The 17,878-nt window shown below is 34.5% G+C and overlaps 1 protein-coding gene across 9 annotated transcripts in view; it reads right to left on the reverse strand.

The window, feature by feature from the left end:
• The window catches only part of LOC136030302 (zinc finger protein rotund-like), a 257,373-nt gene that overhangs the window by 172,479 nt on the left and 67,016 nt on the right, over positions 1–17,878 (reverse strand). For 3 of the 9 annotated variants that reach the window (XM_065709184.1, XM_065709182.1, XM_065709185.1), the window contains exon 2: positions 11,054–11,325. The exons of 4 other annotated variants lie outside the window; for them this stretch is intronic. In XM_065709184.1, the coding sequence (XP_065565256.1) occupies positions 11,054–11,200 (147 nt within the window). In that variant the 5' untranslated portion in view covers positions 11,201–11,325. Of the gene's footprint in view, positions 1–11,053; positions 11,825–17,878 lie in introns of those variants that run through there. 2 more of the 9 variants (XM_065709181.1, XM_065709183.1) reach the window with 2 other exon arrangements.

The following is a 17,878-nucleotide window of genomic DNA, read 5'->3' on the forward strand; positions in this document are numbered from 1 at the left end:
TCTGCTAGCTTGAAGCATATACAAAAGCTGTGGGACAGTCGTACTGAAAACCTCTAGGGCAATAATTAATAAACGTGCAACCAGACTTCAATGAAGATAGATTTTGATAATATTCTGAAAGTACAAATCAAACAAGAAACCAAAAAATATAATTGGGGAAAAACTTGTTTCTGTAAAGATGCGCCAGAAAATTAGTCTGTTTCTATTTAGAATAGACGAGCATAAGGATCTGCTTTCACACATCATAACTACCTCCTTCAAATTATAAATCAAATAAGGAAAACGATGTTGTTTTTTTAAATGAAATCAAAGAGCGACGTTGAAATTTAAAATGAAAATCTATTATTTTTTACATGAGGAGGTTGTATCACCCTCAACCATCCCTAGCTTATTCTATGGGGAAGATATTCAGTTGTTCTTTCATGGAAGCATTTGTGAGTGTGACAAATGGGCTTCCAAACCTCAACCTGTCTGCTAGAAAGTTGACGGGGAGCTGGGGGAAGGATCACAGAGGGGCTATGGACTCTCTTTTTATCATCAACCATACAAATTGAAAATCATATCGGGGTCGACTAACCAACGCTCTTAAAACTTCTGCAGTTGGGGAGGAGTAAATTTTCCGGTATCAATCGCAACAATGAAGTTTTCAGCCCTCGAAATTTTTTAAATGATTAATCTGATGAAAAAATTTTTTCGAAAAAAATGATACCACACACTTTGATCCGCTCACCAAGGACTACTGATCAGCGTTGCCATGAACTGTACCTGTCTTAGTTCAATAGATGATTGAATTAAGGATTTTGTTCAGGATTTTGTTAAGAATTTTGTAACAATAGATGGCAGCACTCAAAATTGCGGGGAAATGGATAGGATCTCTATGTTAAGATTCATTGACTATGGACCCACAGAACCATTTCTGTTTGAAAATAGTGGCTGCTTAATGCTCAGCCAGTATGGACCTTTCTTCTCGAAAGTAGAAACCTCATTCAAAGAAACCGAAAGCTAGACAGAAGAACGTCAAGTAGTTCTCTCTGATGTAGACTCCAGTTCAGCTCACATGCCGTAAACTCTTGTTTGAGAACAAAACGAAAATCATCCATTTTGGCCCCAAAAAGGAAGAATACGTAGATGTTCAAAATTTAATGTTAGTCTGAGGTCTAGAATTTTCCTAAAAGTTTCAGAGGTAACACCCTAACCACTTCCTCACAAAAGAGGTAACCACTTCCTCACAAAAAGCTGCGGCGTAGGGAAAAATCCACACAAACAAAGTGTCGGTCCTACAGCGTAACTATCCTATATATGAGGGAGAACGCCAGATTCTCCCCTAAGGTCCTCAATAATTACACTAAAGTTTAACATCTATAATCTAAAAACTTCAAGTATGAGTGATAATGAATGCTCTGATCAACACCACCCTGATTTTTTTTTTCTTTTTTTTTTTTCTTTAAACCGTTGGTTCTCAACCAATTTTGGGCTATACCCCACCAAGGTGTTTCTAAAATCCTGATCCCCCTTCATCTCATTTATATTTTGCTATTCAATATTTTACGGGTTTTCATCTGAAGTAAGCTTGAAAGGCCACTAACTTGGTATTTTTTGGGAGGTTGTCTTTTACGCATATTTTATGCTATTGAAAACTATTGTCTGTATAAAATACCTTTGACACAATGGATGACGTTACTGCAATACCGTCATGTACCTTTTTGCTCTTTTAATGCATGTGAATCGTCATCCACGTGATTTTTTTAAAATTAAGGCTCTAAGTATAATCAGCCAAAGGGTGCAAGACTCGCCCATGAATCACCAAATATTACCATGCTTTACAGGTAGGGCCTGTCCCCCGCGTTGGGAATCTTGAATTTAAAGATTGAAATGGTTTATTCAAATCTTTAAAAGGTAACCTCAAGTTACCAACTGGCTATATTTTTTGTATCTAACAATGCTTTCAGGAAAGCACTTATCAAATACAAATAGCGGGGAGTTTATGGGGCGATAGCCCTCATCATGCGCAGCATAATTTCAGCTTGTTGTAAGTTTTAACATCACTCTTCACTTTCATTTGAAAAAAAAAAAAAAAACAACATTGGGCGAGTCAAGCAACATTGTCGACAGAGTAAGCTCCGTTCAATGGGAACCTTGAGACCGTAAGATTCTTCCGAGCCATGCACAAATTTAGCTGAGTATCCTATGCCGTATGGCTTGGTAAGAATTTGTCTTATCAAGAGTACTTGAAAGGGGGAAGGAGAAGAATAAAACAAACTTGAATCTAAGTTAAATTTCTCCAGAGAGAGTCCACCCCACCCCCTCAAGTGGCCACCTATGTGCATACTATAATTCTAGTTACAAAGCACTGTCACTCATGCTATGCATAAATAATCCCGAAGTGTCAAACCTCTTGACTAAAGTTCTTTTTTTTGTGGGTGATTCTTAAATTGAGAATGTTAATCCCTATTGATGAACTGGAAGAAAACATTCCAAAGACCAGAGTTTACTTTCTTTGATCTTCCGGAGATAAAAGATCCGATTAGTTCCGAGAATTTCATAATCATAAACTTTTAAGGAAAAATAATACCGAAAAATATGCGAAATCTGTTGCAATATTTGACAATAAGAAATCCGTTGATAGACAAATCAGACTTGTAAATATAAGAACTTCCCTGAAGCTATGACAAAAAAAAAAAAAAAAAAAAAAAATCACTCCACTATTCAACTACTCAATCTTGAACTTTTAATATTGTCTCTAATGAAGATTTACATACTGATTAAGATTACGCAAACAGTTTTTTTTTTCAAACGCCATATCTTTTGCGTCATTGTTTTTTTTACAATAAACGTTTTGTCAAAATTTACCGAATCTTGTACCGTTTATAAAAATATTACGGCTGTATGTTTGAAAAAAATACTAAAACCTATTTGGAACACAAAAGCTTTTTTTATATCCAATTTTCCAATTTTTATATCCACTGACCCGAAATTCCACAAAGAGAGATGAAAAAATTATTATGTTAACAATAGAACCAAGCAACGTATGGATTTTGGGCTAGTGGATTTTAAATCTTAAAAACTGAAAATTGAATACTAAAAAAGTTTTTGTGTTCCAAATGGATCTTAGTACTCTTATTTCAGACATACAAGATTCGGTAATCTTTAATAGAACATATACCGTAAAAACCAATAGCGCAAAAGAAACGGGGTAAAAAAAACTGTTTGTATATTTCTAATCAGTATGTAAATCTCCATCAGAAACATTATTAAAAGTTCAAAATTGAGTAGCGGAGTGAATTATGTTTTTTTAAAGCTTGTTTTACCTTTGAACGGATTTCTTAGTTTCTCAAATATTGCAACAGACTTCGCATATCTTTAATATAAAACCTAGTATTTTAGCCGCGATAAAAGTAACTACGTATTTGATCAAATCATTAATTTTTTTTCATTTTACTGCGACATGGTACATAGTAACCATTCCATGCGTCGATGTGTTTTGTGTTTCTGTCTCCTGGTTAAATAACTGGAGTATTAATACTAAAAACCGATATTTTTGTAATATAATTATGGAGCCATGGGCATTGACACACGAAATATCGATATGGTCTATAAAGAAGAAGAAAAAAATTATCACTGAAAGGGGGAGACAAATGCCGTCGTGCGATGGCCTGAGCTTCCGAGCCAAGCAAGTAAAAGGATATGGGTAAAAACTATCGATGCAAACTTTTTGCTTGACACAGAGCCATTTAGGTACAACATAAAATTACTAACATAATTCATCTTTATTAAAATGGATAGACAGCTGAATTCAAATACTGAATAACCAAAATCTTGGGGTTATTGACGTGTATATTTTTCGCTAAGCACAAGAGTATTATAGTTATTGAAAAGGTAACCTTGTCAATTTTACCATATTCGAGTCAGTAACCAACAAGCAACAGAAGAAAGAAGGAAACAAATGTAGTTTATTATTCATGCTACTTGATTTGTGATCCAAATGTACAAATTATTTCCGCTACAAGAAAGCAGCGCAAAAATCTTTACAGAAGAGAAGACTGCACAAAGAAAAGTTTCAAGCAATACAGTCCTCCGAAACACAGTCCCACCAAAGAAGATGTTATCAGCAACTTACTGTGTTGTTGAAATTAGATTTGAAGTCGTTATAATAGCAGGCGATGGATCAAAACAGTCAAAAATTTACATACTATAGCCTGTTTGGATTTTGGACGCCAAATTGTTCTGATTGTCGGAATAATTATTTTAATATAAAAAACAATTGGAATAATTATAATAATTGTTTTATCGGGAGATATATATATATATATATATATATATATATATATATATATATATATATATATATAAATATATTTATCTCTCTATACAAACCCTTTCTCTTTACACCCTCCCAAGAAATTATCATTTCCCTTAAATTTGTCCTAACGACATCCTTCAATCTCATTCAGGGATGACCTGGTTTTTATTTGACCTTAGATGGTTGGCCGAAAAGGACGATATTTGGCGATCTGTCATCCTTCATCTGCAGACCGTGTCCTATCCACCTCAACTTTTCTCTCATTATTTCCTTAGAAAGCAGAATTGCACTCAGTTTTCCAACAGCACGCTAGTAGGGATACGGTCAGTCAGACGGGTACCCAAAAAAATCCGTAGGCAGTTGCTCTGGAAAATATCTACCCGTCTTTCGGAGTGCCCATGTTTCAGATCCATATTTACCCACTATAATCACTGTAGCTCCCAATATTCTAATCTTGATTCGCAGGCTTTTATTCCTATTCTTCAAAACCTTTTCCTATAGTGTAAAAAAACACGGGACTTGGCTGTTCTACTTTCAACATCTTGACTACATCCTCCTAGACATAACTTTACATATACAGAGGTATATTCATGTATAGCCTACACATATGGAACTTTATACACAGAGATATATAAAACCCGAGAACATTCAGCTAAGGTCTGTTCAAATACGGTTTTAAGAACTACACGTCAAAACAAATATTTTAAAACATTTTACTACTTGTTATTCAACCACATGATAAATTCGTGAAGCCTTAAAAAGTAGCGGAGTTGGTTTGGCTTGTCGAAATATTGCACTGATATTGTTCAGTGCATTGAATTTGACTACTTTGGCTCTCCCACTATTAATTGTTCATTTTTTGAGGTCATGTGATACCTTAAAGGATTACTCTATCTCGTCCTTTACAAACGTTTTTGACACTGAACATGTGTAACTAAACTTTGAAGTGTCGTTCAAGGAATGAGAGTTGTTACTGGGGGTTGGAGGGGCGGGGTGGGAAGAGAATGTACTGTGGGATGATGAACAAGGAACTAAATGGCTCTTAGAACCACAATAGTTTATTTCCATTAAGTTTCAGATTCGATATTTGGCGCTTAGCATAACAACATAAAAACATTTTTAGTAGGTGGGTACAGAATGGTCAAGATCTCGGCAAAAACATATTTTTTCAAACTTGAAATACGCTTTCTGTAAATTAAACTTTTTTTTCCAGGTCTATCAGATATGATAGTTGTTAAGCCATTTCGAATAAAGGTAAAATATGCATAAAGCTGACGATTTTAATCGACACTATACTCTAATCTTTTTAATTCAAAATAATACAATTACCAATTAAATCCCTTCCAAAATAAAAAATACCACGCAAAAGAAAAAAATATAAATAAAAGAGTTTTCCGTAAATATCCCAATGAAGGCCAGTCGAAAAATTACATTACCATTGGCAATCACTCAGATCACATCCATAAAAAAAGCTTAGGCCGTCTGGTCGTCATGGTAACGATTCCGTGAGGCCTAGACGTCTGAGAGAATGATACTGATGACGCAATAGACCTCGGTGTAAACAAACTACAGGCGCCGCGACGCCCTTGAGCCTACTAAATATTGACACGTGCCATAGAAAACACATTTTTCTGAAAGATTGATTAAGTTTAGTAGTGATGCTTTTCAAATGCTACTGATGAGAGTCGGTTAAGTCGCACACACGTTTCAGCGGGCTTTCTCGCACCGTGTTAGGGAAAACAGCATTTCTATATATATAAAAATAAGTTGTTTGTTTGTGTGTCTGTCTATCTGTCCGCATATGACGTCTGAATTATTTCATCATATACCAATTCAAAAACGAATGTATTCAAGTCGAAGTAGCTGAGTTGGTAAAGCGTTATGTTCCAGGTTCTAGGTCCGAGAAGTTCCAGGTTTGAACCTTGGCTTTAGCATTATTACAAAAGAAGAAAAAAAACTAAAAAAGGTAAAAAAAAACTAAAAAAAGGGTAAAAACCACAAAAAAACTAAAAAGGAAAAAAACTAAAAAAGGTAAATGTATTCAAGCCGAAGTAGCTGAGTTGGTAAAGCGTTATGTTCCAGGTTCTAGGTCCGAGAGGTTCCAGGTTCGAGCCTTGGCCTTAGCATTATTACAAAAGAAGAAAAAAACTAAAAAAGGTAAAAACTACAAAAAAATTAAAAAGAAAATACTAAAAAAACTAAAAAAGAAAAAAAATAAAAAAAACCCTGGGGATTAGTGTTAATACAAAAGAAGAAAAAAAACTAAAAAGGGTAAAAACTACACAAAAAAAAACTAAAAAGAAAATACTAAAAAAACTAAAAAAGCTAAAAAACTAAAGAAAAACTAAAAAAAGGTAAAAACTAAAAAAGAAAAAAAAGAAAAAAACTAAAAAAAGGTAAAAACTACAAAAAAACTAAAAAGAAATAAAAACTAAAAACTAATAAAAAACTAAAAAACTAAAAAAGGTAAAAAACTGAAAAATAAAGGAGAAAAAGAAAACTAAAAAAAAAAAAAATAAAAATAAAAATAAAATAAAAAAAAAACTAAAAAAGGTAAAAACTACAAAAAAAACTAAAAAGAAAAAAGAAAAAAAACTAAAAAAGCTAAAAAAAGGTAAAAACCAAAAAAAAAAATAATAAAAAAAAAAAGGAAAAAAACTAAAAATTTATTTCATCATATACCAATTCAAAAACGAATGTATATAAAGACCGGGACACAGGGATTATGAATGACGACCAGGACACTCAAAGAGAAATTACAGAATGGGACACCGGGACACAAATGACGACTGGGACGTGTGTGTCGATTGTGACGTATGTGACGTGTGTTTCAGATACAAATCTCACCTGAGTCCACTTTTTTACGTTTTTGAGATTTTGCGCTTTTAGAACTTGAAATACCAAAAGGACATAATTACTTTTTTTTGTATAAGTGCACTACATTTACTTTTGAGCCAATTATCGAAGTCCATACTAATATAAAAAAACATTTTCCATTTCGAAAAATTACGTACATTTTTTTTCGCCGTAAAATTTGTGATTAAAGTCAAGGCCAGTCAATTTGCTGAAAAATCAATTTGCTGAAAAGTCAATTTGAGAAAGCTAAAGATGTCTTATGTGATGGCGTCAATTTAGGAGGGAGGAGCAAATTGTATTTTTCAAAATTTATAGGAGGTGCAATTTTGCTGTTTTTTCAATTTTTCCAATGAAAATGTAAAAAAGACGTTTTAAATGAAAATATCAAAAAAGATATTTTTCGTAACCTCGGAAGTAAAGAAATCAAGGGGGTAAAATGCCTCTCTGCACCTCCACACACCAATTGACACACTGCTTTCATATTTTGAGCAACAAGGGGGATATGCAAAAATACCACCCATTAGTTAGTTATAGTCATTTGAAATTAAGAGACAAAATCCTTTTTTCTGGCAAATTGTGAAAAAAGGCTTTTCTTCAAGTTTGAGTAAATCAAACTTATAGCCATATTTGGCTTATCCTAAAGCTTATCCTTACCCTTGGCTTATCCTTTTACCCTTGGCTTATCCTTTGGCTTGGCGTATAAGCCATATTTGGCTTATCCTAAAGCCAAATAAAAGAAGATATTTTTGCAGCTTGGTGGCAATAAACCTTAACCATAATAGGTCATTTTTGATGCTGACTATTGCAAGTGTTGTCTCTGGAATTGGTTGGTGTAGTCAAAATAGTGAAAATATTTGTAGGCCAATATTATGCAAATTTGAAGGAACTAATGGCATCGTTTTGGGGAGGGGAGGCAAGGGGTGTAGTTGTCTCCCAATAATGTGGAGAAAAATTATAATATATTCCATACCCCTTGACTATCCAGATATGGACCCCTCTTGCCTCCTCCAATAAAAATGCTGGAGATTCACCCACGACAGGAACTACCTAATAAATTCTTTATACGATACAGGGATGGCACGATTATTAAAAAAAACTGCTGATACACATTGCAAACTCTTAGGAAATATTTTTTGCTCAATGAAATAAAATCCAAATAAAAGCAGAAAGACTTTTTTCAGGCAAGAGAGAGGTAGGCTACTATGAACAGACCAAAGCCCGATACATAAATGGGAAGTGACAGATATATCCCTAAGCAAAAGGACTGCTATATTAGGGACAATATCCTCAAACACGTTGCAAGACGGCCTTTCTTGCACACCTGCGACTGTACCTATGAATGCAAAAACCTGTTACTTCCACCTGAAGTTCCCTAAGTTATACTTCTTCATAGAACTAAACAAAACTGGGAATAATATACGGATGATGAACTTCTGACATAATTCCTAAGCAAGTTAGTAGTGAAATTAATACAATTGTCAAACTACAAAAGTAGGAATAACAATGTTAAGCAATAAAAAAGTATTTAATAGAATTAAAACAAATTAAACACAGACGCTGTTCTAAGCCCCCATTGGGATCAAAATAACTAAATTCCCCCTTCATTAAAACATCTTTCTTCACAAAAAAGTAAAGCATCTCAAGAGATTGTGCTAACAGGCTTCATCTCTAAATTATGAAGCGGCCTCGAGGAAAATTTGGTAAGGCATCTACCGAACTGGAGAAGTCCATCTTGGAAACCTCCAAGACTTCTTTTTCTCGTATATCCAAAAGTTTATCTTTAAGTAGTAGTCTACCCAAATCTTATTATTTAGCGGAACATTCGACGCTTTGCTCTGTTGAAGCGAACTTGTAGTAATTTTATTTATAACGCCGACATTAAATGCGGTATTAATGAGAAGAAAGGTCCTCGGAAACTCGTTTCACGTTCTTCTAATTTTAAAGTTAATAATGAGCTCTTGAGTCACGAACTACATACAAAACAATAATTGCGCTTCCGTCAAAAATTTTTATGCATACTTGGTAGCGAATCTGAACCGAACTAATATTTCGGAAAGTGCTGGCACTCGACTTGCATTTAAAAAGCAGTTTCAAAGTTAAACAGGCTTTTTTGGGTTTGAGATATTTTGCAGAGCACAATTTCAAAGTAGAAAGAGTAGCCAAAACCTTGCAGAGTAGCCAATGACAAATCCTGGGAGGGTTTACCAGGTTACCCCTACCCCCAAAATTCTTGTCTGACTAGTAAAAAAAGAAACAAATATGCATATAAGCAACTTTTTTGCGTATTTTGTAAGTTTTTTCGTAAAACCCTCAAACTCTTGAGGATTCAAAATCCAGGGTGCAGCCTTGAGAAAAGCTTAACTTAATAGCTCCCGACTTGTTCTATTGTTTTTCATGCAGTTTTTTTTTGTTTCTCATTTCAAAATCGAAACAGTTTTTTTAGTTTTTTTTTTTTTTGTTAGTGAAGATAGATTTTGTATGAACATTATGCAAAACTGATGGAAGTCGGACTTTCGATATACTAGATATTAAATTTTATAAACACACAAATGAACATTATCACTGTAAGAGTGGAGCATTTTTAGCTAAAAGTTCGTCAGCGAAAATAATGCGTCCATATATACATACGTTCAATACTATCCTCTCACTCATTACAAAAAAAACAACAAAAAAACAGGTCGACTGTGTTTCATAACCTTAGCTCTAATAATACACCAAAAGAAGGTGTTGCAGTGAATGGCTTGTAACAAGTTTGCCTTTGCATCCGAAATGTAAATTAATTCTGATAGTCATCAAAAACTAATTTTTATATTATCTTCCAAAAGAGTAATAGTATTCAGTATCGAACACTTATTCAACGCAAGTCAAAACAATTTATATATCTTCCATTCTGTAAGGGAATTCTTACAAACATTCTATATAGCCGTATAGCTAAAATTGGCTATTATTCACGCATTGACCAAGATAATAAGCAGCATAGTTCTCGACTAGGCTTCCCAAATTTCAACTGCGCTAAAGTCTCTTCAATTTTTTTGCTCAGAATACACTCCCCGATAGAGTGCAGCTTCTCCCCGAATTCGTCATACTAAAAACTACTGAAATATCTGATGTCCATTGTTAGAACCTTACGCGTGGAAATAAAAAAAATTTGGATCTTTCCGGGAGGAAATAATTAAGAAAGAACAGAAAGCAAAAATATAGTTGCACACATGATTTTTTCCAGATATTAGTCAGAAGGAGGAATGGAAAATAAGAAAGTAGATGGGAGAAACACACCTTTTTTGTCACTGTAGACCCCCCCCCCCCGTAATAAAGCGTGTGTGTAAAATCATAATAATTCCCGTGGAGCTCTTACACAAGGGTGGGTTTTAGGCTCATGCCCTTCTTCCGCAACAGAATTTCTAACAATACTATACCAGGTTTTAATTTGGTTTTCATACCCAGAGCGAGAATAACTATTTCGTCTTAAGAACAAGAATAGTAAAACACAACTGTTTTTCAAGAACAAGCTGACCGTGACTAGGGAACTAAAAACTGAATTTTTACAATAATATATAACTGCCGTTTTAAACTATCAATTAGAGACTATCGTTAAGGACAGTGCATGTCCAGGTAGTCCCCGAGCCCGACACTTACAAGATCTCACAGATTTATGATTTCTTCTATAATTCCTTTTGTTTTCCATACACTAAATGCACTTTTTTGTTCCGTAAAAGTGCTCTCATCCCCTGGAATCTATGCATTCATACATGTCTTTTTACAGACCTTTTAATATAAACTGGTTTGAGATTGATAAACCATTTTGAGGTGATCTATCATTACCAACATACGCAAACTCCATAACTGAAGCTTCGGTTTTGATGTGTTAGAAGACTTAAAATGAAATGAAACACTTACCGGTCCAGGAGAGCCAGGATCGGGATGTCTAAAATGTTGATCCCAAGGGTAGGGCACAGCAGGATGATATGAGCTTGGTTCTCCATACTGGGCAGTGGTTGTGCCTCTCGTCCCAGATCCAGGTGAATCAGACGAACTACCCCACATTACACTATCTTAGCGTTGACGATGGCCTCTTTTATCGTGTTCTAATTTAATCTTAGTTTCTATCACAGTTATAAACCACATTCTTCGAATTCACAGATTTACAGGTAATTATTTGAGTTTAGCATCTATCAGAATGAGTCCGTGAAAGGGTCGGTTTATTTCCATAGGCTTGGAGGAACTATATTTGGTCTGAATTTTCGTAAACGACAATGATACAACAGTAAAATACAGAAATAACAGAACAGGTAAAAGCTTCACTAGTTTCTTTCCAACATCAAGAAAAAACTCATGCATTCTGAAATAATGTTCTTGACTCAAAAATCGATATTAGAACGCCTGAGAACGTCAGGACAAAACAAGCGAAAAAAAATCCTAAAGCTTAAATTCTTATTAGCGAATTTTCTATACTTTTTCTGATAGCTTCAAAATCTCCCCTAATTCCAGAGACGCAACTTCAAGTTCGCTCAAGAGACGGGATAAGAGCAAGGTCGTATCCAGGGGGCTCAGGGGTCTGAACCTCCCCCCTTAAATTTTTGTCCAACTCTTAAAAACGTAACAAAATGCGTATAATGCATAAGAAATGCATAAATATTAGAACGCAACTGGACAAATTATCAGGATGCACTCGTATGTGTAAATTAACTTGTCTAAATGAAGAGATACCAAACCCTGATGACAAATTGGAAGTTAAAATAAATAGTAGAACTAAAAAAGAACTATCTGTGATGTCGCAAAACGTTTTCCTGTTTTATCCGTCACTCTTTCTCTGCCACAAATGTGTAATATATAAATAGTTTCATTTATTTGATATTCTAATGCATATTTTCCGGTGGTATTTTATGGGGCAAGCATTTTTCTGAGGGGGAAGGTAAACGCCTAGAACCACTAAACACCCATTGACGTTAATTCACGAAAGTTTTGTGGGAGGAGTAAATGTATTTCTCATGCATAAATGTATTTCTAAATGCATAAGAAAAAATTCTTATGCGCTTTAAAGAAAAACTGTAGCCCAACAAAAAAAAACCACCCCCGAACAAAGATCCTGAATACGGCCCTGGACAAGAGCCAAAAATTTTCTAGCCGGAAAACGCCTATTCTTACCGAAGTTTCAGGAAAATATTTCATTTGTTACGTGAATTAAAAGAATATTTCATTTATCTTCAGGAGGCGATAGCCTCTCTAGGAATGGTGACGCCACTTATTCGACCTGCTCTTTAGTACTTTTAGATATCAAGACCACCCAGTAATAAATGCTAGAAGTCCAATAGCAATTAAAACACTTGATATTAGAATAAAAATCCACAAGGAATTCTCATCATTCAACCATGACCCTTAACCAGTAGCCCGCGACAATTCAAAAGGCCCTAAACTGCACTAAATGAATATAGGGATTTTTCGCCTGGCAGATTTGTCTCCATTGTCTCCATTTGTCTCCATCCAGAAGTTTTTACAAAAAGTTCTTTTCACAAGAAGGACTCAGCAAAAGAACTCTGATATAAGAAGCATTATTTCCTAACCATTTTAGCAGCCAAGAAATGAAAACATAACACATTCTGGAAAGGTTCATAGCCCCGAAGTTTCTCGAGAATTAAATGAGTCTGAAAACCAGAATGAACCAGTCGACTCATCGTGCATAGCTTATGGCTTATGGATGTAAACCTCAATAGCACAAAACATTTCACCACAGATCTTTGGAATAACCGTACACGCAGTGCTAGCTTACGGAAAATTTGACGTGTAACAAGAAATCACCAGCCACGTTTATCTTTGCTTCAATCTGAGGGGTATACTAGTCCTTTGTCAGTGTATTATGGTTTTGATCAACATGGTTCTTTCTTATAAATTACTGTCCCGGGCTATTTTTCTTAAGCCAACTAGCATTTGCTCTAGGGGCTCAAGTGGTATCAGGTGAATATGTCACTATGTTTCTGTTTCTTCTTAGTCCCCAAATCATTCAACGAATTGATGTGTACAGTCCAAAAAGCGAGTAAACTGCAGATTATATTTTCCTAATGGATCTTTTAGTATTTATCTCATAGGTTCTTTAAAAAGGGCTTCATAGCCTCCTAAAGAATGGTTCAGACTCCCTCAGAGGAGAGCCGGGTGGTTTCTATAAGCGTTAATCGATATTATGAAAAATAATAGTCAGTGATATAGCGGGGGATGTGCGAATTGACTTCTGCATAGGGTAAACATAGCTTCACTGCTGCTTGAATTTTTATGTAACTTATTTCTACTGGTGGTTTTGAAAAACTTAGTTTTATAAGGAGCTGGCAGATTCCCTCAAAAAAAGAGCAAAAAAGTCAGTTTAAAACGTTTGGGATACTTGTGTAAAGCCGATTATTTTAGATGAAGCAATTTGATTCAGCCTAAAAAGTTAGTTCTGAAACGCCAGTCAATCGTAAATGGTATCTAAACAAAATGTTAAAGTATCAGGTATAGCCTGTAGCGACAGGAACTGACAACTGGGGGAGAGTTAGAACCCCAGAAACCACTATTAAAACAGTGCTGGCAGCGTCTGGTAAAATAATGTTTTCAAAAGAGCCTTTGTATGACTCATTTACAACATATCAAGAATAAAAAAGATGTTTAACTTAGCATGTTTTATTTTTAAGTAAATAACCAATACTTCATTTTCCTTAAAAATTAAAATATTTTAGTGTTGGAATAGAATTCTTTTATTACGGTAGTAATTTTTAATCCCGAGTCCCAAGCAACATCATACGTACTACCGTCTTGTCCATTCACTTGACTCAACTTAGAAATGAAGTTGGTGAAATAGTGCAAAATGAACTTTCAGAAACCCCCCTATTTTCAGTGGTTTGACTGCCTGCAGATTAGAGACCAACTCAAATCAAAACAAAACCAACCACAAACGATTTTAAAGAAAGAACAAAATGCTACCAACAAAGAAAAAGTCACTAACTAATTGCAATAATGACAAAAGATTTTTTTTGGCAAACAGCAGGCCTAACCATTCTGACTGTGCAGGATGTTTATTACCAGAAACAATGCCAGCCTCGTGCTGTTTTAATAGCTATAATTTAAATTGCATATTTGGGGTATAGTTTTTACTTCGTTATTTGAAATGAGTTTTCGTAAAATAAAAATAAAACTGACATTAACTTAGAGCTAACTGAACAGTATCAGACGCACTTAAAAGTAATTTGGTTAAACGGAAATGCAAGGGGTTGCCTACTAGGTCCTCGCCCCCATACCTGAGGTAACATATAAAGCTGGATAAAGCGTAGGAGGTGGAACCAGAGAGACTGGAAAGTTCAAAACCATTTGATGAAATGTATGAGCCCCCCAAAAGCCAACGTAATTTCCTTTTTTAGGCTATAACATCAAAGTACTTAATTGATCTTCATGCACGCCCTTTTCTCATGGATATTCCCTAAAGCTGAGGACCAATGCCTAAAAACGAAAAAGAAGACTTCAGTAAACAGACAATAGGTGGAATTTTTAGAAAGTGATTTGACTAGCTTTACATTAAAATGCAGCTTACTTAAACACATTTTATAGGCTTAAATACGCGCAAAAAAAGGAAAAAAAAAATCGAAAAATAACAATTTAAATCAGTAATAAATTTTCGTTCTTACTTAAAGGTAATTAATCAGGAGGGGTTCCAAACAAACTCCTTTTAACAATTATTTCTTCGTATCATGTTGATTAATTTAGCTTTTGAAAAACTCATGTACTGACTCTGACGGCCTCCTCAAGAAAAGGATTCAAAGACAAAGTAAGAAATTATAATGTGCTAGCATAAGCTTTAAAATGACACAAATAAAATACAGACTTAGAATATCTCACATAGGCTTTACTTCTTTAGGTTTTATAAAGGTAAATTTTTATGGGTGACAGAGAATTTGTTCGAGGCAGATATACAAAAAAGGTGTAATTTTTAGTCAAGATATATGGATTTTAGTTGTTTCCCCGCAAAATATTTGCTATGGAGTGAATTAACATCAAGTCTAACAGGTGAGCTAACAAAAACGTTTTTATGAGCAATGGAAGGAGTTTTTTTTTTTTTTTTATAAAATAATTGGCTTGACAACTGAGTGGATGGAAAGGCAAAACTACTTAATCAAGTTAAAGGTATATTTAAAAATTACGAAGGTCATGTAAGCTTTTGGCTTAGAGGACTATTTAAAGGTAGATAATAATTAACTGTTGAACTTAACTTTAACATTATCATTTGTAGTTCTTCTTAAGCAACTACTACGAAAGGAAAACAAAGTGAAGGCTTCTTAAATCTGGCCAAGAGTAATAGATATTTATACAGATGTATACAAATCTATGTCTTACGGAGACAAAGGGTTATCAGAGAAATTCTTTTCCAGGAAAGAGAGGGGATAATGCGCAAATATGCCTTTGTAGTTCCTCTTTTTTTGTTTGATAGAGTTGTATATTTTTACTTGATATCTTACATAGGCTAATTTATGCCCTTTTAAAACTTTTAAATTGCTCTTTATCTTATATATTAAGGAAGAAAAACTGTGCTCTTTTATTTCGTAGAATTAAACAACTAAACTTTTAAATAAGTTACGGTATGACAACTTTTCTTATCGTATGCTAAGAAATTTAAACGCACCAAGTAATTTCAATGCACAATTAAGCAGTAAGGTATTAAGGAGGGGCACCCATTTCAAGAAACCATGTACACCAGATGGCGCATGCCAATTATGCTGAAAATGTGTCAAACTAAATTCAATGCTGCATCAATGGAGGTTTAAGAGTTCAAAGTTTTCCTTCGGACAACCTGTATCGATATCTAAAACATATTATTTTCTAGGGAGAGTTGAAGAAGGCGAAATTTTGGAGTGACATACCTTCGAAGGAAAACAGCCATACATAGGGAACCTTATTGACTAGTATGAGTAGTTACAGGAAAAATAGTACGAGTCCAGGGGTATCAGGAAGAGACACAGCCAACCTATACCCTCCCCCCTGAATAGGTTTCTGATTCTAAATACTCTTTATTTTCTTCTTCCCCAACTATATCCACTTTGTCTTTATTTTAAGAAAATCAAACGTAGAAGTGGATACTTGCACACAAAATAAAATTTCTTCCCCCCTGATTGGCCCAAAGAACCTCTTCCGGTAAAAAATTTTGGCCAAAAAATTTGGTGTTTGCTATTTTTCTCCCCCTCCCCCACGCCATAAGAAAATCCACTGAAATCGACCTAAAGGTCGGACCTGTTTGCATCCAGGTAGAAGTGCAACTATATCCTAAACTAGATCCTAGCTAGAAGTTCCCGTAACAAAGAATCTCTAATTAGGAGTCAGCAGAAGGACGGTAGAATGCGGTATCCGTTTACTTTTAGTCCCGAACAGTATATCAGTATAGCAAGAAACGCAAACGAAAAGGCTGTATTTGTTTAAAACTGTAATCTATTTTTGCTACCATATAGGGCAAAGAGGGAGTGTTCGGCAGACAAAAGCAGCTAGTGAAACATTTGATAATGTATTTGACTATATCTGTTACGTATCTTTTCACATGAAGAGGCCACATCAAAGGATTTTCAGGACAGCTTCACGCATGCTTGGTTCTTTATTCTAAATGTGATTACTTTCACTGTTTAACAGGCACACAGAATGCATTTTATGTTACACGATACACACCGCATTTCTTTTATTAAAAAATGCGATGCTAATGCACCTTTGAATGTAAAAAAAGTGTGGTTGGAATCCAAGATTATTCTTCAGACATAGCTTGGCAGCAAAATTTATTTCAAAATCAGTTTGTCCTATAAAATAAAAAACTCGAAAAAAATATAAGAATAAAACGGCTCAAATTATCTATTAAACCAATTAGAGTCAGTGAGGTAACTTAAATAGTTCGGATGACCTACCTTTACCCTTTTTGATGCCCTTTTTTGTCATCTCTCAACCAGTATAGGGGGATTTATATTTTCATTTAGTCTTTTGGACAAGTAGTTCGTCTTCGAATTAGTTCGCCCAATTCAGAGTTGATTTCGGTATAGGATAAATAAGTCAATCTAGAGCCTTTATGGTCAAATTTACTTATAAAAATGGCAGTGAGTGCATAAATTATTGAAGATGAATTTTTCTTTGAATATAAAAAAGTGTAATTTCAGACATAGCTTGACAGCAAAATGTATTTCAAAATCAATTGGTCTTATAAAATAAAAAAACACAAAAAACAGAAGAATAAAACTGCTCAAATTATCTGTTAAAACAAATAGTGTCAATGAGGTAACTTAAATTATTCGGATTTACTTTCTTTGCCCTTTTTGATGCCCTTTTTGTCATCTCTCAACTGGTACAGGGGTATTTATATGTTCAGTTAGTCTTTTGGATACGTAGTTCGTCTTTGAAAGGACGTCTATGAAGCCCAATTCCGATTCGATTTCGGTATAGGATGAACAAGTCAATTTAAGGCATTTATGGTCAAATTCAACGCTAATAAAAATAACGGTGAGTGCAGAAGTTATTGAAGATGAATTTTTCAGACATAACTTGGCAGTAAATTTATTTCAAAATAATTTGCTTTAAGTCATTATGGCGACGACATTTTTTTTTGATCAGCTTAAAATAGTTACATGATCTTATTGTCTTGACGAGATTATTCCAAAAAGCATAAAAAAATCAAAAATTTATCGCAGATAATGCCGTTTTCAAACATATTTCTGAGTTTTCTTTCTAAGTTAAGCC

Source organism: Artemia franciscana, chromosome 8 (genome assembly GCF_032884065.1).
Source record: "Artemia franciscana chromosome 8, ASM3288406v1, whole genome shotgun sequence".
Classification (NCBI taxonomy): Eukaryota; Metazoa; Arthropoda; class Branchiopoda; order Anostraca; family Artemiidae; genus Artemia; species Artemia franciscana.